The following is a 19,658-nucleotide window of genomic DNA, read 5'->3' as shown; positions in this document are numbered from 1 at the left end:
AGCAACGTGCCTGTAGAATGTAAACAATGAGTATAGTAACCATCCTATGCAAGTACTTGGTCAATATACTCTATAATCTCATTATCCTGTAGCCAGCAATTCAACTCATCGCATACGATCGTGAAGATGGGGCCAAAACAATATTCAATGAGAGAGAAGACCCGTGCGGCACGGGAGCACCGCCAGGCCTTGGAAGGCCATCAAAAAGACATATTCAAGGCAGGAGAGGCGGATCGCAAGGCACGCCATGACGTGCTGAAGAGGATCCGAGCAAAACATGAGTGGTATGCACCCTCAGTGGTTTGCGTTGAATCATATTGACATCCATTGCAGGCAGAATAGCAGCGAGGAGGATCGCAAGATGATTGAAGATAAAGCCATTGAAGAGTTGATGGCCAAGCGATTTGCCAAGGGCAAGTCAAAGGAGTACCATGAGCACCAGCTCATGGTCTCTCAGCAAAAGGAGAGGGAGGAAGAGAAGAAGCGTCGCCGAGAAGAGGCCACAGAGGCCGAGAATGAAGCTCGGCAGAAAAAGAAGGTAGGATCCAAAAGTAACGAAATTTGGTAACGGTCCTGACATATTTAGGCCAAAACAAGCCAGGCGCAGCATCCTATTGCTGCACGTAGGGAGGCCCGATTCTGCCAAATGATAGCCAGGCTTGAGGCCAAGGTCATGGCCCATGGTCATGATTGTCTTGCTGCGGTCGGTGTGTCGAGAGAGGGGGTTGAGGAGGAGATGAGGGGATTCCTGGGCCAATTACAGGGTCCGAGTGAAGACAACAACAGCCCACCTGCCCCAGAGGAGGTGGAGGAAGATGATTTTGAGGTTGTGGTGTCCTCTGATGAGGATGATGAGGAGGACAATGAGGCGGAGGATGATTGGATTATTGATGCCTAGGGGAGGAAGTTAGGTTTTTAGTTCTTTTTTCATATTAATTTGAGAATGGGGTGCCATTAAATTGGCAAAATGTTTTATTTTCCTGAAGAAGAATGTTCCATTTTGTAGAAGAAGAAGATTTTGTAGTTGGTTGCTGTACTTACAGAGTAAAATGAGGCTAACTACCTAGAGATTGTCAAATTTTGCGTGGGCTCTGACCACATTTTGTTACTTTTTTGACTAAGGCAGAACTTAGAGAAAAATCAATTTGATTGTGAAAAAAAAAAAAAAAAGAAAGAAAAACCTAATGGCTGAAGCCAGCAAACAAGCAAAATCTACAGAGGTTCCTTCAGAATTGACCATAGTTCAACATGGAAAAAAACAATTTGTATTGTGGAAGGAGCTGCATCATAAGTTGTTTGTTACTTGGTGGTTGACTACTGAAGCTGCTCAGTTGGTTAATGATAAGAAGCGTGGTGACCCCAACTGGAAGGCAAAGCAACGCCATTCTGATTTTTGGTCAAAATTTGATCAGGTGGCAGAGCATTCTAAGGGCACTCCAGGGGTGATTTGCAAGCATTGCCAAACCTTTCTCAGCCATCCAAGCTTTTCTCGAAACGGTACAAGTGGTCTGAAGAAGCATTTAACGAGCAAAGATTGTACAAAAACTGGTGACGGACAGGGTAACACTCTGGTTAACATGATGGTAGGTCATGGATCCTAATTTCCCAAATGTAACGAATTTTAGTAACGGTCCTGGTGTCTTAGCAACAGTTTCCGAAGCGTCCTCGAACAGATTCAGATCTGCCTGTTCCTGAATGCAATCGAGACAATTTCCTCCGGCAGCTTGTGCAAACATTAATATCCTTGAATCTCTCATTTCGTGCTATTGAGAATCCAGCATTCCGCACATTAATAACCATGCTCAACCCTGCAATGGCTTTACAGATACCCACACGAGGAACATTATATCAGGTCATGAATGATATGTACAATCAGCTATTCCGAAATCTTCTCTTTGACCATGACCCAACAACCAAGGTATCTCTGGCAGTGGATAATTGGACAAGTCCCAATAACCTTGCCTTTATGGCAATTAATGGTTATTACATTACAAAGGATTGGGAGTACCGTGAGCATTTACTGGGTTTTGAAAGTTTAGAGGGTGCTCATACTGGCAAGAATATGGCAGAGATTCTCCAACAATCACTAGCAGCATGGAGGCTTGAGAGCAATCTTCTTGCAATTACAAGTGACAATGCATCAAACAATGGTACCATGCGAGCACATCTTACACATCAGTTGAGGCCAGCATTGCAGCAGTTGAACAAGACAACTGATTGGGATGCAGAGAGTGGGACAATACCCTGTCTTGCTCATGTGATTCAACTTGTGGTTCGAGAGCTGGTTTGCAATCTCAAGATTCAGCCAGACAATGATGCTCTACCCACTACCTTTGATGAGAGCTCAATTACTGATGACCTAGCATCAACAGACACATTTGCAAATACTCTTAGAAAGGTAACGAAATTTGGTAACGGTCTTGATATACTTGAGTTGATTTACTAATCTTTGCTTGACAATAGATTCGTCTTGTTGCCAATGCAACCAATGCCTCCCCCCAACTCGCTGCACGTTTCCGAGAATATCAACAAGAGAACCAGCGCAAGATGATCCAAGATGTTCGCACAAGATGGAATTCCACCTATGAGATGTGTGTTCGTGCCTTGTTGCTTCGACAAGCTGTGGACTTATGGATCCAGGACTCATCACCAAAATACCAAAGGCTTCGCTTATTGGACCATGACTGGAAGCAGCTAGAGTATATGGTTGGACTGTTGCAGCCATTCAGTCGATTTACCAAGGTACTGTCCAAAACAACAGGCCCAACAATTCATCTGGTATGGGCAACGTACAATCATCTTTTCCAGCATTTAGAAAGAGAGGAGGACAAGGCCCAACAGTTGACAACAAGAGAGAACATTCAAGAAGCTATCAAAGCTGCCAACTTGAAATTCCAGAAATACTATGGTGATACTGAGCATCCAAAGGGTGAGCTGCTAGCTGTAGCTGCTGCCCTCCATCCATCACGCCGCATGAGAGCATATGATTCAGAGGATTGGACCAGTGATGAGCGTGAAACATACCGACAATATATTTTGAGGTTTTACAAAAAGCATTATGAGAAATATGAACAGCCAAGAGAAGTAATACTTGATGTGAATGATGTATGTTTGTTATAAGTATTATTCTGATTTCTTCTCTGCTAACTTCTCTAGGATATTGAGCAAATGATTTTTGAGAGACCCCATCAAAGACGAGCAAATTTCCAAAATGAAATGGAGCGATATTTAAATGACGAGAATTTGACATCACCTCGAGCTCCAATTCTGGAACAGTGGAGGATGCTAGAGCCTGATTTTCCAACTGTTGCTCGGATGGCAAGGGACATTCTGGCTATACCTTTGACAGGGGTTGGGGTAGAACGGGTTTTCAATGTTGCTCGGGATACATGTCATTATCGACGATCGCGGCTCCATGCATCTACAATCAAGAAGATCATGCTGCTTAAACATGGAGATAAGGTGCATATGCTGGATGAAGCACTCATATCGCATGAGGAGTTGGCCAAGGAAGTCATCCAAGACAATCAAGATGATCAAGATACCCCAGAGATTGTACGGGAAGAGATTGCAAGCCTGCTAAATCCACTACTCAATCCAGATGAGGAACAGGAAATACGTCAACGTTATCAATAGATGATAGACTCAAGTAGCTAATAGCTTGCAATATGATCCAATTATGCAAAGAGCATTACCAAATTTCGGTACTTTTCCGAAGTTGAATAAATTGATAAAATTATGTTAGGACCGTTACCAAATTTCGTTACTTTTTGACAACACAAATGGACCGGGGTTCCCGGTCCCATCCTACACTTTACTGGTCCCGTCCCATATACAATATTGAAATCCCGGTCCTATCCCATTTTGTCATGTCAGGTCCCGGGCCCGTCCTACTAGCTAGATTTTGATCCCGGTCCCAATGCCATCCCAATCCCAATTCCCACGGAACTGTCCCAATATGCTGTTAAACAACCCGGTCCCATCCCATTAAGCTGAGCTTCAACCTGATCCCGTCCTCGGGACGGGAATTGGGACGGGAATCTGGGACCGGGACGGGAAATCCCGGAACCGGATACCACTCTAGGTGTGTTTGTGGTGCTTGCTTGACCTGATAGAAGATTCACTTGCTGTGCCAGCTGTTGTACTGTCTTCTGTTGTCTTTGTATTAACTTCTGTTATCTTTGCATCATCTTCTGTTGATTCAGCATCATTCTGTGCAATATTTGGAGTTCACTCTTCTCTCTAGGCTTCTGCTTGTTGTTTGGTGGGCTGCCTCTGAGCCTACTCAACTATCTAAGCTTAGTTTGGGGTATAGAAAGATTTGTTGAAGCTTTCCAGTCAGGAGTTCAGTACTTCAGTTCATCCATACAGTTCACCATGGCTTTGGTGTTGCCAGGTACTTGATTTGCTTGCTAGATGTATTTAGCAGATATTTCACTCACTCTCTGGTCATGTGTCAGAAAGCTACAGGGTTCAACTTGCTTCCCAGCTAGATGCTAGAAAGCTACAAGAGTTGCATGTATAGAAGGCATCTATCTTAATATACACTCTCTCTTGTGCTTGTAAAATCTTGTTATCCACAAGAATAACTGTTCAGGATGTTGATTGTAAGCTTTAATATCCAATTGAGCTGTAAATCAATCTTATATGCTTGCTCTTCAGTGCAAAGGGCTATAACCTGATGGAGGACTTGTATGCTTGTCATTCACTAAGCTACCTAAAGGGGAATCTCGGCTAATCTATGTGGGTCACGTGAGCGAGGTGCTGGTTGGATTACCTAACAGTTCCGCTACGGTACCGGACTTATGACGGACCGGAGGTCTTGGCACTATCCTAAAAAAGTCGAAGCATGAAATTGGCGGGCTCGTTGCACCGTTCATCAGTTGCGAGAGTCTAGGACTGCCGTTAGGTTTTCCAACATATCGGTGAATTCCAAGCCACCTCCATTAATCATGAAGAGGAAGCTGGACGAGAACAATGTGCCGACTCCTGAAAACTCCGGGCCAAAGGCTCTAGAAAAGACCTTCGAGACCCTCCACTTAGATCCCAGGTTGCTCCAAGCTTTAACAAAGCAGAAATTTACGAAACCAACATTAGTTCAGGCAGAGGCAATTCCACTGGTCTTAAGCGGGAAGGATGTGCTGGGTAAGTAGACACCGAAAGCTGTCGCTTCGATCTATCACCGCTAACTCTTTGAAGCTCGTGCAAAAACAGGGTCGGGCAAAACCGCGGCGTATCTCCTTCCGATTTTGCAGTCAATTTTGCAAAAGAAGATTGTACGCATTTCCTAGCTTTCTTGGAAATTGCGCAGCTTTGCTGACAGGCGTGTCCAGGCCAATCCCACCCAGAAGTCGATCTCAGCCCTGATACTCGTGCCTACTCGAGAGCTTGCTGAACAGGTTCAAAACGCCGTGGTCTCGTTTTCTTCCTTCTGCGGAAAAGACATACGGTCCGCAAATCTCACGCAGAAAGTTTCAGACGCCGTTCAACGAGCAATCCTCGCTGACCTCCCTGATATTATCATTTCTACTCCTGCAAGGGCGATCATAAATACCAACAGCTCCTCGTTGTCGCTTAACGATTTAACGCACTTGGTAATTGATGAAGCCGATCTTGTCCTTTCCTATGGGTACGAACAAGATATGCAAAATTTGGCAAAAGCCATTCCCCGTGGTGTCCAAACGCTGTTGATGAGCGCGACGCTCACGTCCGAGGTTGATGCTTTGAAAGGCTTGTTTTGTAGAAGCCCAGTTATCTTGAAGCTAGAGGAAGCGGAGGATGAAGGAGCCGGAATCGCGCAATTCGCAGTCAAGTATGCCATAAGTTTGCCCGCCCCGGAGCAGTCCTATTGATCGTATTGGCTAACCATTTCTTTAGATGCGCGGAAGACGAAAAGTTTCTTCTAACTTATGTTATATTCAAATTACAGCTTGTCAAGGGAAAATGTATCATATTTGTTGGAGATATAGATCGATCCTATCGTCTCAAACTATTCTTGGAACAGTTTGGTATAAAGAGCTGCGTTCTCAACTCGGAACTACCGGTCAATTCCAGGATTCACGTCGTCCAAGAATTCAATAAAGGTGTATATGATATCATCATTGCTGCCGATGACCAGGAAGTTATAGGAGAGATACCAAAGAAAGGATCTAAGACGCCCGAGCAGTCAAATGGTGAAAACGGAGACGAGCCAGAGGAGGAGAAAGGCTTCAGCGACGAGGACGAAGTCGAACCGCCGCCTAGTAAGAAACGCAAAAAGTCTACCAAAGAAAAGGACTACGGCATCTCCCGAGGAATCGATTTCCAAGATGTCGCCTGTGTCCTCAACTTTGATCTTCCCACGACTGCCAAATCGTACACCCACCGTATCGGGCGGACTGGGCGAGCTGGCAAAACCGGCATGGCTCTATCCCTCATTGTGCCTTCAGAACTGTACGGCAGACATAAGCCTACAAGTTTTCCAACTGCCAAAAACGATGAGGCAGTTCTCGCGAAAATCATCAAGCGCCAGGCCAAGCTTGGACGAGAAGTAAAGCCATACAATTTCGACACAAAGCAGATCGATGCCTTCCGGTACAGAATGACTGATGCCCTCCGTGCCGTCACACGGGTGGCTGTCCAAGAAGCCCGGACCAAAGAAATCAAGCAGGAGCTCCTGAACAGCGAGAAGCTGAAGCGACATTTTGAAGAGAACCCAGAAGAACTGCGGCAGCTTCGACACGATGGCGAGCTACGACCAACGCGCGTCCAGGCACATTTGAAGCATGTGCCAGAGTATCTAATGCCCGCAAAGGGGAAAGCTGGTCTAACTAGTGGGGATATTGGGTTTGTAGGATTGAGGAAAACAAATGAGAATCGGATAAGGAAGGCCAGGGATAGGAACCGAATGAGAGGGAAAGGCGGTAGGAAAGGTGGTCGTGGAGGCGGAAGAAAAGCCGATCCTTTGAAAACGTTTAAAAGTAAATAATGGTCTCGATTGTTTAAATGGCGTCTACCCAAAGTGCCACTCCTATTGAAGAATACCCAAATTTTATCACAAGAATTCATATAGTTACTATGCATCTAGGAGTAATCATAGTTTTCGAAGTCATCGTCACATAGCATGATTTCTGTGTCGATACGTGCTAGTTATTAAGTAGAGAATGGTTTTGCATCTCCAACGGAGACCTCAATCCACTTCCCCTTATCTTCAGACCTGAGATTTTGAATCGACCTCCCGATATTTTTCGCCTTGGCGACATGTAGATGCCACATTTTCTCTTGCCAACGGAGACGGGATCCTTTCTGAATTGCCTGTCCATGGCCATGTGCGTTGTCTATCGCAAGTAAATCTTGACCAGGGCGGAGAGTAACCCGTCGAGTCCCAGCTTCCCCATGGCCAAGCGAATGCTCTTCTTGCTGCATATTCTCGTTGCTAATAAGGTCATCCTCGGGTCCTGGCACCTCTTTCGCCCATCCAAAGCCTAAGCCCAACCATGCTATCCCACGCCACGATCCATTCCATTCAGGGCCCAGAGGCTGACCCAGGGAAGCATGTTGATTCTCTCTGCTCCAACAAAGAGAAGGAAGCCACTCAGTGCAGCCTTCAAGATCCAGCCACTGCAGACAATAAGTTGCCCGAGAAAGCTTTCCGAGCACCGTTGCTGCTTCAGACATATCATCATCGGACGGTGACAAGCGCTGCTCAAAAGTCGTGGACGGGTCGTGTTTCACTACTGTACTGATGGATAGGGTAGGAACTGGCCAGTGTGCGAGTGATAGATGCGTTAGAGTTGCTAGTTGAGAAAGTAGATGGAGAAGGGAACCCCAATTTGCTGCCGCCGGTGCTGGCTGTGCAAGCGATAGATATTTGAGTTTTTCAAATCGCGGAAGGAAAGGTTGGCGAGTAGTGAGACTGGTTCGACTAGAACTGGCTTCATCTGATGCTTCCTCTTCCCACGAAGCGGGGACATACGCATCTTCCCTTTTCAATTCAGGGAGTTCATATTTCAGCTCACGCACCAGTAACTTCAAGGTAATGCAGTGCCCAAGTGCACCAGACAGATCAAGTCGGATGACATCTGGATGTGTCTCTACTTCACCATCCGGAGTCTTGTCCAAAAAGAGCGGTTTTAAGCCCTGCATACCGGCACCCATGGTCGCGTGGTCGGTATAGACAGCGATGTAACTAAGCAGCAATTCCCTAACTTGCGTTGGTAATTCGGAGAGGAAAATTCCATCGTAAACGAGATGCCAATCCCAATTGGATGCCATGGTCTTTAGAATGGTATGCTGTAGGGATCGCTCTGGAGGGAAATTTAGTCCTGGTAGCCGGTCAAGGTGTCGTTGAACCTCGCCATGGTAACCGGCACTTCTGCTCTCATCGTTTACAGGCCGTTCGTGGTTTTGTGACAGCCAGCTCAAAGGCGCTGCAGGCCCAGGAGTTCGTCGTAGTCTCCGGGTGCCTATCTGCGGTCTTAGTCCGGAACGTGGACGAGGGGGCGGCGGAGCGGGTAAATCTAAAATATTTCTTATCGATGGGTGCACGGATTTTGCGACGACTTCTGTTGCACCCACGACATTCTGGGGCTCGACCGTCGAAAGTTGCGTCCGCCGTAGGTGCTGGATAAGGTCGTTGACGGAGAGCTGCTCGGAGCGTGAGGGGTCGTTTCGACGTCGAGAAGAGGAAGATGCTAAAGAATGGTGGACGGACGCTTCTGGCTTGATTAGCTTAAACTTGCGATGCTTTTTGGGCATCGAGAACTGGAGATCTCATCAAGATGGTTCGTCAGAGAAGAATGAGACAGCCATCAGTGGGACAAACACTTCCAGCCCGCCGACTCTGAGCTGAACGCTGCTGACAAAGAACCAGGTGAAAGTTGAGGCGACAACTTTCCGCAACCTAAATCTTGTTCTCGATTAAAGCAACTTCACGGTTCGTTGGGACATAAAGACAAAGTAAATCCATGACAAATTCAATGGAATTGCAAGAGTCAGCTTATATATGGCAATGTGGCTGATCTTCTCTAGTGGTGTCTCCGTCCTGGTGTCCAAATAGGATCCCGCTTCTCACTGATGAGAACCGCAATCAACTTAAGACTGTGTGTTATACGAGTGATTAGGCCCTCATCCAGAGATCATAAAGTTTCTGTCAACACATGGCGGTATGATCATTCTTGAGCGCCCTCAGTGTCCACTCCGCAAGCGACTTCGACACCTCCGAGGTGCCAGCCAGGCCCCCTCAGCTGAAGATATTCAAAGTTGGGCTTTTGGTCTGTCATCAAGGACGCCAGCGTGCAAAGTGAAGTTCTTACTCTTGACTCGCTACTCTATGAGCTAGAGTCTACTCTGCCTCCTTGTTGAGCTAAGGTGATCTTCCTATAGATTCTGATGGAGAACTTTGCTATGTGACTTTCCTTGCCATGCCCTGATATGCAGTATGTAGATAAAAGGGCGCAAGAACCACTGGGACTCGGTGGAGAGCGTGGAAATTGCCAAGCCCGAAATCGGCAAAGAGCCTCGGGGGCACGGCATTTTGTCTCGGGACACCACCCCTATAACGAAATAAGGGTGGCATTGGTCATAATGTTACATGGACTTACAGGTGATGTATGAACTAGGTAAGTTGATAGCATCACAAGCATCCCTTCACCACCAGTGTGTACAGTGCTCATGATTGCAAGTTTGATTCCTTCTTCATTGTGACATAGAAGGTATTCAGGGATTGGAGTCTAGAGGTGGTTTGAGATGAGGAAAACAAAGCACCCAGGTGCAGCGTCACAATTGTCTTTTACACCCCTTGTAAGATTGTATGTAATAGTACTCCATATAACCATGTTAATCCTGGTGTCCCTTACACAAAATGCGGTGCCCCTATCGAGCCAGATCTGACTGGGAGCCAATCGGTAGAATATACTCCGCAGGGTACGGACTAAAACATCCATATATTAACGAGACGACCTTGAAGACGACTTCAAAGAAAGGACCAGATCTATCAAAATTTCGAGCTATAGCTGATAATTCTAGGTAAGGTTTCGACATCCCAGGCGCCATTGATTGAACCCTGTGCATATTGGTACTCAACTGCTAACACGCTGCAAGTGTGCTGAATTGTCTTCGTTTATTTCAACAAAATGGACGTCGCTATGCTTAAAAGAGCCTGTAGTAAAGGCGCTTCATGAACGAAGAGTTCTTTCTCTTCTCCAACACCTGATTGTAAACCTCCCAGTCAATCTCTCTTCTCCCTGAGTCGATATCGATTTCGTCGAGTTTCAGCCATCCCTTGCGCTTCCAAGCATAGCCGCAAGCCCAGCAGAATAGGACGACGGGAAGAGCAAGGTATGACTTGAAAAAGCCCTTTGCGTCATTAATGCCACCTGAAACTGGACAGATAGCGATATAGAACTACGCAACACAGGTTAGATTGGACACGTTTGTCGAACCACCGGAAGTCACACTTACTTGAGCGATAAGGACTAGGCAAACTAAGCATAGCCCAACCCAGGAACCCCAGACACCGAGGGCAGCCTTAAAGGGGATCTCATCAAGAGTGCGACCGTGATGTGCCCAGGCAGCGCGGAACCGAATGTGAGCGAGACAAATCTGGATATCATCGGAGTTAATATTGAATTCCTGCGCAACCAGAGGATTGGGTTCCTCCTTCTTTCTCCTTTTATTTTAGGGAAATGGAGGGGGGTAGGGATTCAACTTACGCTTCCCCAGGTGAAGAGCGCAGTTAAGCCAGACAGCGCAAGGAGCCAGTCAAAGATTTCAACACCACTTGCAGTGACATTCACATATGCCAGACCACCAAATGCAATGAGTGTGCCTGTTGAGATAAGTGGCCTACCAGCTCGGTCAACATAGGAAAAGATACGGGGTGCGTATCCTTGTTCAGCAATGGCTGTTAGGGTCCTAGATCCTGCAAAGACGGCCGAGTTTCCAATTGAAAAAACTGAAACAAGGATGATAACATTCATGAAGCTGTCAAAGCCGACGAGACCAGCGTCGTGGGCAGCAATCACGAACGGCGAGGCATTGGTGTCGATCAGAGGGTTTGCACCAAGCAAGCGGTCATCGTCGGAGCGGACGAGAAGACCAATGAAGAAAAGACCGAGGATATAAAACAAGATAATGCGCCAGAATACTTGTTTGATTGCCGATGGAAGCGATTTTAGGGGATTCTTGCTCTCGGCTGCTGCTAGTCCAACTAGCTCAGTGCCAAAAAATGCGAAGGCTGCAGTGACGAACACAGAGCAAAAACCTGGCCACCAACAGGTTAGCATGGGATATATCCTATAGTTCATGAAGTTTGTTTCACGGTGTGTTGCCGCTGCCAGATTTGGTTACTTACCCCTGAAGCCATTGCGGAATGCCCCGGGGTCATACCACAACCTTGCCCCCCAGTATTCAGAATAAATTCCATCCTTTGGACCTCCTCCGCAAACGAGAACCACTGCTATCACCATAAATATGACAACTGCACTGAGCTTCAGTGCACTAGACCAGAACTCTTCCTCTCCGAATCCAAGAACTCCGAAGATGTTGACTATTATGATGGCCGCCAGGAAGACTGTTATCCATACAGCAACACTGAGATCAACTTTCCAGAAGTTTATAGTCAGTGAAGCCACTGTGAGCTCAAGGGGAAGGACAATGAGCCACTGGAGAACATAGTTCCAGCCCATGGCAAAGCCCCATGATGGATCGATGAATCGGCTTGAGTATATATAGAACCCTCCAGACACTGGGTACATGACGGCTAATTCTCCAAGGGCAAATACGACATTAAATATCATCTGCGGAAAGAAATATTAACCGATGTCAACACAGAGGATAATCTCGCGTCACTTACGACACCAATAATTGCAAAGTCGATCACAACGCTTGCTGGACCACCTTTTGCTAATGCTGAGCCTGAACCAACGAAAAAACCTGCGCCGATACTTCCGCCAATTGCTATCATATGCAGGTGACGGGATTTCAACGTCTGGTTCAACTGGTTATGTTTGTCTGCGAGAGTTCGTTTCTTGAAGGATTCCGGGGTGCAGCCCATCCGAGTCCAGAATCCTGGCTGGTCTTGGGCGACCTCTACCTCCAAGGCGACTTCTTCATCTTTAGAAGCAAAAGGTGGCAGCTGCACAGAGGTGCTGTCCTCCTGGGAGATCTCTTTTTCAGAGAAGCCCATGGTGACGAACGGTCAGACACCGGGTGCCGAGCGATGGATTGTTAAAAATGAAAAAAAAAAAAAAAAAAAAAAAAAAAAAAAAAAAAAAAAAAAAATTTTCAGACAAATCGGAAGGAAGAATCTCGGCAAAGGGGTATATATGGCTGAACGCAGATGAGAGAAAGGTATGGCAGTCAGTTGAGAATGCAAGGGCAGAAGAGTGGACGAATGTTATAAGTGTGATATTATGCTGAGATTTCCAGAGAAGGAAAGGGAGGCGATGCTTATGGTTTTGAACGAAATAAAATTCTGGAGGCGAGAGACCCCGGGTTGTGGGGAATGGACTGACCCGAGAGGATTATTTGGGTGAGCGGCTGATGAGAGGGTTTTCACGAGTCCACCTGATATGGTTATCATAAAAGGCTTTTTTATCTCCGGGGTTTTGGGGAAAAAAGCGGCACCGTCGAATGAGAGCGGCCTCTGATAAGGGCCCGGCGATTGCCAGTGGCACATATCATCCTCTGAGGGTTCTGGAGATCCGTTCGAGCGGGTGGATACATGAATGGCCACATGCGAGACTCTCCGGCTCTCTTGAGGGCGGAGGTGAACAGGCTGTGCACTGGGCTAGAGGATCAAAGGCCGTTTGGCCACCCCTCTAGACTACGCCCACGAAACTGCGCAAACTCGTCATTCCGGGACATCGGGGGCGTAAGGAAACATACCCACGGCCGGATGCCAAGCCAACACCTCGGAGAATAAAGTGATTCCAGGCGTCTTCCATTTTTCCACCGCCTTTCCCGTTTCGGGCGTTAGCGGGAGGTTGCAGATCCACGGGCGAGGGCTCGGCGCGGCGACATTGCCCAAGCGGCGGCAAGTAGTGCGTGTGCGGCCTCCCGGGATCCCATAGCTAGCAGCCATCACGATCGAGCTGCATTACAGAGGTTCTTGTGCTCGAACGAAATTCTGTGGCGCTTGAGAGATCGGTGCTTCACTGTGGTGGACGGATGGCCTTCCGTACATACATATAGGGTTGTCGAAGTTGAATTGGAGGCGGAAGCCGATACTCGTACCATCAAAAGCGAGTCGGTATCCTCTGGGAATGCATCGCGGCTTCGGGCAAAACTTGGATGCTTGCTTTGCAGATCGATCCCCACCAATCCTCGCCTAGCCATCCACGCCACTGACGCACCTCACACCCACCCCCTGGAATTTTTTTTGAGCATCCTGCAGAATTTCTTCACTACTCCGTAAACACTTGGCACTTCACTCACCCCTCTGATGCCCGGTCCTTCCATGTGATATGTAGAATTGAGGTCGTGTTAATTTCCCGCATACTAATGGGTTGGTAGGGGAACCAGAGAGATTAGGCATTCCTACGATCGCCTCCAATCTGTGGAAAGGTTGAGGTTTGAAACCGAGGTCCACTTCGTTTAAACCGCCCATTGTTAAACTCCGCCTCTAAGCAATCCCAAGCTTCTCAAAAGCTTATTGCTTTTTGAAAGGAGTGTCATCGTACTCTTTTGTGAGCAATTCTACTTTTACCTGCTACTACTTACTGCTCTATAACGGCCAGATACGAAAGGGCGCGCTTTCAATACAACCCCTCAATTATTAATAAGGGCTGGCAGTTGGGCATGAGGGAGGATCATGTTCGAGTGGATCCGGCTCGAAAGTTAATGGGCACTGGTTGATGCCGGTAGACAACGTACGTTTTGTCTCTCCTCCGGTCTGTTGTTCCAGTCCTTCGTTTTCTCAATTGGTAAGAAGGTTAAAACAGGCCATACTTCCCAACATTTCCCCGGAATTTCACATCGTGAAGTTGCCAACTCATGCCAACGCCCTGTGGGACTCCCGTGTAAAATCCTGGGGAGCGGAGAGGGTTTTCATCGGGGTCTGAGGTTGGAGCCCGTAGAGATGTTGAGCGGCTCGGCTATCCACGGCGGATTGTGGAGAGGAGGAGCTTGAACAGCCAGTTGCAAGTCCAGCTTAGAAATGGAGATAGCTGACGAGATTCAAATCGTCATTATTAATAGAGCTCCGCTGCCGAAGAAGCAAAGCAAAACCTAATCTTCGTCTCCGTGGATTGCTGCCAAAATGATGATTGCTTATCCTCCATCCCTAAAACGATTAAAGCGGGTGTCCACCTGAGGACAACGATATGAGAACGAACGGCAACACCTGGAAGCAAGGCAATACCGACAAATGTAAGTTAGTAATTCGCACCGCACGTCGAGCCTTGCCACAACCGGATCAGGCTCAATGGGCCCGCAGCCAGCTCGCAATAACAATCGCAATATCAAGCATTTTTTTTTTTTTCTAGTGGTATACACGTCTATCAGCAGATCATACAGGATAGATACAAATACATACGATCAAATATCTCGAACCCAAGAGTCGTCCTCCATTTTGCCTTCTCTTTTCGGGCCTTCTTGTGCCCAAGTCTCGGCAAGACTGGCTTTGGGATCCTCGTCTGGTAATCCTCGTGAGCGGCGAACCTGGAGGACTAGTTCTCGAACTTTCATCGTGCATTCTTTCCGCAGTTCCACTGCTTCTTCCCCGTACATGAGCTCTTCATTGAGAACTCCCAGGGGAGCAGATCCACTTTCTTTCTCAGCTTCAGCTTTTATCTTCTGCCAGCGTCGTCTTAAGTCGCCAAAAACAGCCTCAACGTCAACTTTTTCTCCAAAAGTGACACTGATCTTCTTGTTTATTCTCGGGAGGAACCGCGGAAACGTCCTACTCTCATGCATAACTTCATCCGTTCCTTCTATCCACATAGGAACGACGTCAGGGCATTGTGACGCTTCGAGGATCAACCGCGATACGCCCCATTTGAAATACCGCATGGTTTTGGGCGGGGACTGATGAATCATGCCCTCTGGGAAGATATGAATCCATGAATATGAGTTGCATGCGTATGCTGACGGTGCTAAGTATGAATCATGGCTTGTGGTAGTATATGCCATGGGCACCTCAGAGAACGGGTCGACGCAGACACTCTGCAGGCTCCATTGTTGCAGATCAGCCGGCGCGGTGTGGGGATTTGTAGGGAACGGACCCTTTGAGAGCAATCGGATCGCTTGGGTGACGGTAGGCTGGAAGAGGCCACCGTAGGGGGAATGGTAGAGCCTATGCGTCGGAAGGACTTGACCAAGCGTGAAAAAGGCAGAAAGGACCCTAATGATATACCAAACTCCACATCAGGCGAAAAGGGTCTTCATATTGGCTACTCAATTGGAAATCTGCCCACCTATTACTGAAACAGATATCGTGGCTTCCAAACGCCCATCTGCGATTGAACGACTGATATCCCCAGTGATTATGCAGTGGGATAGTTCCCCACATCAAAGGGTCATCCATACTATGTTGCAGCCATAGTTCATTCAGTTCATATACTTCGTCGAGTGCTTCCAAGACGCGGTTATTCATCTACGTACACGCTAATATGATTCGAAACTATCTCAAAAGAAAGATATATCTTAGTGACCAGGTCATTCATTATAATATATTGTCGGAATGGAATCATCATTTGAATACTAGAGCGCAAAGCCTACCAGTTATTAAACCCCTCGTTCTGCTCGTATGGTCCCTCCGTTCATCCAGGAGTTTCAGAAACGCTTCTTGTCCATGCACCTCTGTCGTGTTAAAGGTGTAAAGAAAGCCACGGCACAATGCTGCGACTTGGAACATGGTCAAGGAAGAGCAGAACCTCCAGAAGGAGGAAGGCTGTTCCAACGTCCCATGGCTGAGATGCATCGATGAAGCGCACAGGTCAGAATATTACCGACTTTCCATTGGTCGCAAATATTAAGAGAACACAAAATCAGCCTGAGCAGCTGTAAAGCAGCAAACGCGCTTGCAATGCAATGAGAGAACGGATTGTCCGGCGGGAGTGAATCCAAATGTTTAAATATACTACCCGCGTTTGATGACAGTTTTCGCTCCGAAAAAAAAAGGGAAACCGTCGTGCACGGACCACCTTGAAAATCATCTCGCAACTCGCATCACCGCTCCAGCACCAACCCGTCAGCGACCGCGATCACAATCGTCCTAACCCGCAGTGTTCTTTTCTTTCGCAAAGATGTTCAAGCCCACTTCTCCCGTAATGGGAGGTCTGCTATGGTACTCCAATCCCTTCCGAGCCTCCCCGCCATCCTCACAATCGCAAAAGCAACCACATCTAACCAGGTTTTTTCCCCTAGGAAAATCCCCTGGCGCCTCTCATCCATGCAAAAAGCCCGGCAGCGCAAGCGCTTACGAGCAGTAGACAAAGTCGTTGACACCGTGAATGCAGCTCTCCAGCGCAACGGCGGAAAGAGCGCCAAGGCGGTTGAACGATGGTATAGAGAAATGCCGAGAGAAGAGGAGATGTTGCCGAAGGATAAATATACGATCTTCGATCGGAAGGAGAAGACGTACAGAAAGGGAATACATAGTATGTACTCTCGCTACGCGTTTCTTTTCCCTTTTTTTTTTTTTTTTTTTTTTTTTTTTTTTTGGAATACGGAGCTGGGGGTGCTTCTTCCATCAGGCTTTGCTTCGGACAAAAGGAGTTTGGGATGCACGACGGTGTAATAGCGTTACTGAATGCCTGTTCTGACTTTGTCTTTTTCTCGTTACAGAGCTTCCAAAGTGGACTCGAGTGAGCCAGAGAGTCAACCCCCCGGGGTTTTAGCTGCAGCTCTGCTTCATTCCCACCTTTATACGAACCTATGTCGGGTCTCAACATTCATGCAGCTTATGGCCTCTCCTTGCCGAACGATTCACAAAGGTGAGGATAATGTGGCTTGTGTACGAATAATCCTTTTGTTTCTGGGATCTGGGCGCATTGAATCGGAGTTCAGGGAATCCTTTTAAGTGCCATGTTTTCAATTATTAGACAGCTATCTACCCTGAATAAAAACGAATGGAATTATAAACCCTTCCCAAGACCCGAAATAAAAATGTCAAATATAGCGGAGACAGCCCAAGAGGCGCATGACAACGAGCGAGTCCGGACTATGCAGTCAGTAGCAACAGGAAGAAACCAGATGCAGAGAAATAATTCCAAAATAGCTGGTGCTATGCTCCAACTGGCGGAGCATCCAGGGGGTGCACTGTGCGCTCTCCCAGAATCAAACTAACTGAAGCGGCGATTGACATAAAAGCGTTGGGAGCAATGGCATAAGGTATATTGGGATGACGCTCGATTAAGCCGGCTCTGTGGCCGTTCAGAACAAGCTTCTTCCTTTTCTGATATTTCGGCGGCGGCGGATGCCAGCTTGATTTTGTTACCCTTCCTGCATCTTTCACTGCAGATTTCCGTTTGCTATATTGAGGTAAACGAGGCACAACCTTGCTGACGGTCCTCTTACAGCCCCTGGTCACGATCTTCGCCACCTCCGCCACCCTCCTTCGGTTCGCTTTTCCTTCACAAATTACCTTTCGCGCCCGGTAGGCTCTCGGAACGTTCTGCCAGTAATCTAACTTCTCGCACCATCCACCGCAACCTTCGAAATATGCGTTCTTTTGTTTCGTCGACATTTCGAACCCCTGTGGAGGTTTTCTTAGGATCCAAGTCGCAGTGTCGATCGCGCCATCTGGTGGTTCGTCGGCAGAACCTTCAAATAACTCCACTGCCTTTAAAAATCTCTGAACTCCAGCTGATTGCCTCGCAGAATTTACCGCCAAACGCCACGAATCTATTTTGGGAGTGTGCAGCTTGCTCCTTTGAATGGGAGGACGTTCCGCTTTGCGAAGTTCACTTTTAGCCTGATAAGGATAATTGAACCTAGGATCCCCATAAAGCCTTCTCTCTGTAGATGGAACTCTTGACGGCGGATCATAGACTACCCATGTGGTTTTGTTCAACCAGTGGTTATAGACTACTGAAAAGTTATCCGTTTTGCGCCCAGGGTCCATTTCGCTAGAGAGCCACTCAAGTTTGCGTTCAAGGTCGTCAAGCAAGCGTACCTCAGGGTTACTGATTTGTCTTTGAGTTCGAATACTGCCGCCATGTTGGTTCTGTAACTGTTTGGCGGTCCAAACAGATGGAGCAGGTTCTTCTATGGCATTATCCGAATGATTCTTAAACGACTTGCGGCTAGCTTTCAGTGAAGACTGACTCAGAAAACGGTCCGTGCTTGAGTAGATTGTGCTTATCCTTTCTTTTTGACTTGGATGCATCCTAAAGCGGTATGGTAAAGGCGAGAGGGCATGCTTTGATTGAGAATAGATACCAGTCATGGAGGAGTCAGACGCAACGGGCAAATGAGAATAATCTATTGTTGACCTACAGCATTCAGAGCCTGATCCTGTCGAAATTAAGCTCCTTAGGGCATCTGGAAATGGAGTTCCAGGCCGACCGGCTAGTCCACATAGCCAAATCGGTGTATTAGGAAAGGTTGCGCGTTGCATTCGTGCCCCCCAAGCCTTGTATCTCCATGACAAGTGCCTCTCAGCCTTCATGGTTGGCATTGGTTCCTCGAAGCCACCGGTACTTAGAATAGAAGGTTTGGACGCTGCTGTGGAATTCTTAGAGCGTGGATTCTCGCATAACTTGGGGTTTTTGAATGAAGCTCCATCAGATACACATCTTGGGACGTGTGCGGGTCGGGGTTCGCTTTTCTGTGTTACTTCAAAGGTTGAATGCGGGAGCGAAACACAGCGCTTGGAAGATGATTTACAAGCAGGTGGTAAGTAGGGAGTTGCTGGACGGTTTTCTTGTTCATTCAGACTGAGCTGCCCATCATTCCCAAATGTGATGTCAGTTTGGGAGGCTAGAGTATTACTGATGTTGGGCGACGGCTGATGCTCCTGGGGAACTCGAAGTTGTCTTTCTCGTTTAGGCCGCTTCCGCACAAAAGGAAAATGTGAATTTTCAACAGGCACGACATCCCTGCTTTTCAACTTTGACGCATTTTTGGCGGTTAAATTTGCCGCTCCTTCGTCTTGGGGACGCTTGACTTGATGACTTAGACTGGACGTGGAGCCGGCAGGGTCAAAGACATAGCCTGTCAATGACGACGGGATCCAACTCAAGGGCTGCTGGTCTCGTACTCTCTTCTCAAGTTTCTTGCCTTGCGGGTCCCACCAGACCCAACTGTAATCGGTGTGACAAGTTCTCCAGGCTAACCAGCCTCGAAGTGTCTTGAACCACTGCTGCCTCCGCTGCCGCTGCTTTTGACGACGATCCAGAGGTACCCAACCATACCACGTCTTTGCATAGCGAATGCCTGCCTCTTTTCCTCCGGCGATCACCCTATGTCGAGTAAATATGCGGAGAAAGGCACTAATTTTCCAACAAAATATGGCGGCAACGAAGATGAGGAATGAAGCCACGAATAGAGACAAAAGGGATGTGAACCCAAAGGCGGAATTGACAGCACGTACTTGGCCCGGTGGGCCTTGTGCAGGACGAGGAGGGAGGATGCTCTGTCTGGACTGCAAAATATGCCTGTGAACTGGAGCCATTAATGGAAATAAAGCCTCGCCACATATTACAGAGCTGTCCCCCACTCCACAGCGCCGATGT

General features: G+C 47.5%; 6 protein-coding genes across 6 annotated transcripts; 2 read left to right on the top strand and 4 right to left on the bottom strand.

The window, feature by feature from the left end:
• The first annotated feature begins 4,891 nt into the window (after positions 1 to 4,891).
• On the top strand, positions 4,892 to 7,029 carry DBP9 (ATP-dependent DNA/RNA helicase). Its single transcript, XM_003067535.2, has 4 exons — positions 4,892 to 5,145; positions 5,200 to 5,276; positions 5,334 to 5,812; positions 5,878 to 7,029. The coding sequence occupies exons 1-4, from the start codon at positions 4,953 to 4,955 to the stop codon at positions 6,965 to 6,967; spliced, it is 1,839 nt and encodes a 612-aa protein (XP_003067581.2). The 5' UTR covers positions 4,892 to 4,952; the 3' UTR covers positions 6,968 to 7,029.
• Positions 7,030 to 7,109: 80 nt separating this feature from the next.
• Positions 7,110 to 8,736, bottom strand: D8B26_000273 (uncharacterized protein; the record flags this gene model as incomplete). Its single annotated transcript, XM_003067536.2, has 1 exon — positions 7,110 to 8,736. The coding sequence occupies one exon, from the start codon at positions 8,734 to 8,736 to the stop codon at positions 7,132 to 7,134; it is 1,605 nt and encodes a 534-aa protein (XP_003067582.2). The 3' UTR covers positions 7,110 to 7,131.
• A 1,227-nt stretch (positions 8,737 to 9,963) lies between these two features.
• INDA1_1 (Amino-acid permease inda1) lies at positions 9,964 to 12,166 on the bottom strand (the record flags this gene model as incomplete). Its single annotated transcript, XM_066123176.1, has 5 exons — positions 9,964 to 10,383; positions 10,441 to 10,581; positions 10,692 to 11,242; positions 11,333 to 11,777; positions 11,834 to 12,166. 5 exons carry the CDS (start codon positions 12,164 to 12,166, stop codon positions 10,129 to 10,131), a joined length of 1,725 nt encoding a protein of 574 aa, XP_065979250.1. The 3' UTR covers positions 9,964 to 10,128.
• Positions 12,167 to 14,461: 2,295 nt separating this feature from the next.
• On the bottom strand, positions 14,462 to 15,901 carry D8B26_000271 (uncharacterized protein; the record flags this gene model as incomplete). Its single annotated transcript, XM_003067538.2, has 4 exons — positions 14,462 to 15,322; positions 15,396 to 15,506; positions 15,583 to 15,601; positions 15,700 to 15,901. The coding sequence occupies 4 exons, from the start codon at positions 15,899 to 15,901 to the stop codon at positions 14,518 to 14,520; spliced, it is 1,137 nt and encodes a 378-aa protein (XP_003067584.1). The 3' UTR covers positions 14,462 to 14,517.
• Positions 15,902 to 16,112: 211 nt separating this feature from the next.
• Positions 16,113 to 17,168, top strand: D8B26_000270 (mitochondrial 54S ribosomal protein mL60). The gene is made up of 3 exons (XM_003067539.2): positions 16,113 to 16,267; positions 16,348 to 16,580; positions 16,768 to 17,168. Exons 1-3 carry the CDS (start codon positions 16,227 to 16,229, stop codon positions 16,818 to 16,820), a joined length of 327 nt encoding a protein of 108 aa, XP_003067585.1. The 5' UTR covers positions 16,113 to 16,226; the 3' UTR covers positions 16,821 to 17,168.
• A 38-nt stretch (positions 17,169 to 17,206) lies between these two features.
• On the bottom strand, positions 17,207 to 19,597 carry D8B26_000269 (uncharacterized protein; the record flags this gene model as incomplete). The annotated part of the gene is made up of 1 exon (XM_003067540.2): positions 17,207 to 19,597. The coding sequence occupies one exon, from the start codon at positions 19,595 to 19,597 to the stop codon at positions 17,207 to 17,209; it is 2,391 nt and encodes a 796-aa protein (XP_003067586.2).
• Positions 19,598 to 19,658: the final 61 nt, after the last annotated feature.

This window comes from Coccidioides posadasii, chromosome 1 (assembly GCF_018416015.2).
Source record: "Coccidioides posadasii str. Silveira chromosome 1, complete sequence".
Taxonomy (NCBI): domain Eukaryota; kingdom Fungi; phylum Ascomycota; class Eurotiomycetes; order Onygenales; family Onygenaceae; genus Coccidioides; species Coccidioides posadasii.
The sequence above is the reverse complement of the archived record's forward strand: the minus strand, read 5'-3'. Positions and strand labels throughout refer to the sequence as shown.

Excerpts from the sequence above, each read along its gene's own strand:
- D8B26_000270 (XM_003067539.2), top strand. The coding sequence starts at position 16,227 with ATGTTCAAGCCCACTTCTCCCGTAATGGGAGGTCTGCTATG. Across the intron at positions 16,268-16,347 it reads GTAATGGGAGGTCTGCTATG|GAAAATCCCCTGGCGCCTCT; the intron begins GTACTCCAATCC and ends TTTTTCCCCTAG. Across the intron at positions 16,581-16,767 it reads GTACAGAAAGGGAATACATA|AGCTTCCAAAGTGGACTCGA; the intron begins GTATGTACTCTC and ends TTCTCGTTACAG.
- DBP9 (XM_003067535.2), top strand. The coding sequence starts at position 4,953 with ATGAAGAGGAAGCTGGACGAGAACAATGTGCCGACTCCTGAAAACTCC. Across the intron at positions 5,146-5,199 it reads AAGCGGGAAGGATGTGCTGG|CTCGTGCAAAAACAGGGTCG; the intron begins GTAAGTAGACAC and ends AACTCTTTGAAG. Across the intron at positions 5,277-5,333 it reads CAATTTTGCAAAAGAAGATT|GCCAATCCCACCCAGAAGTC; the intron begins GTACGCATTTCC and ends AGGCGTGTCCAG.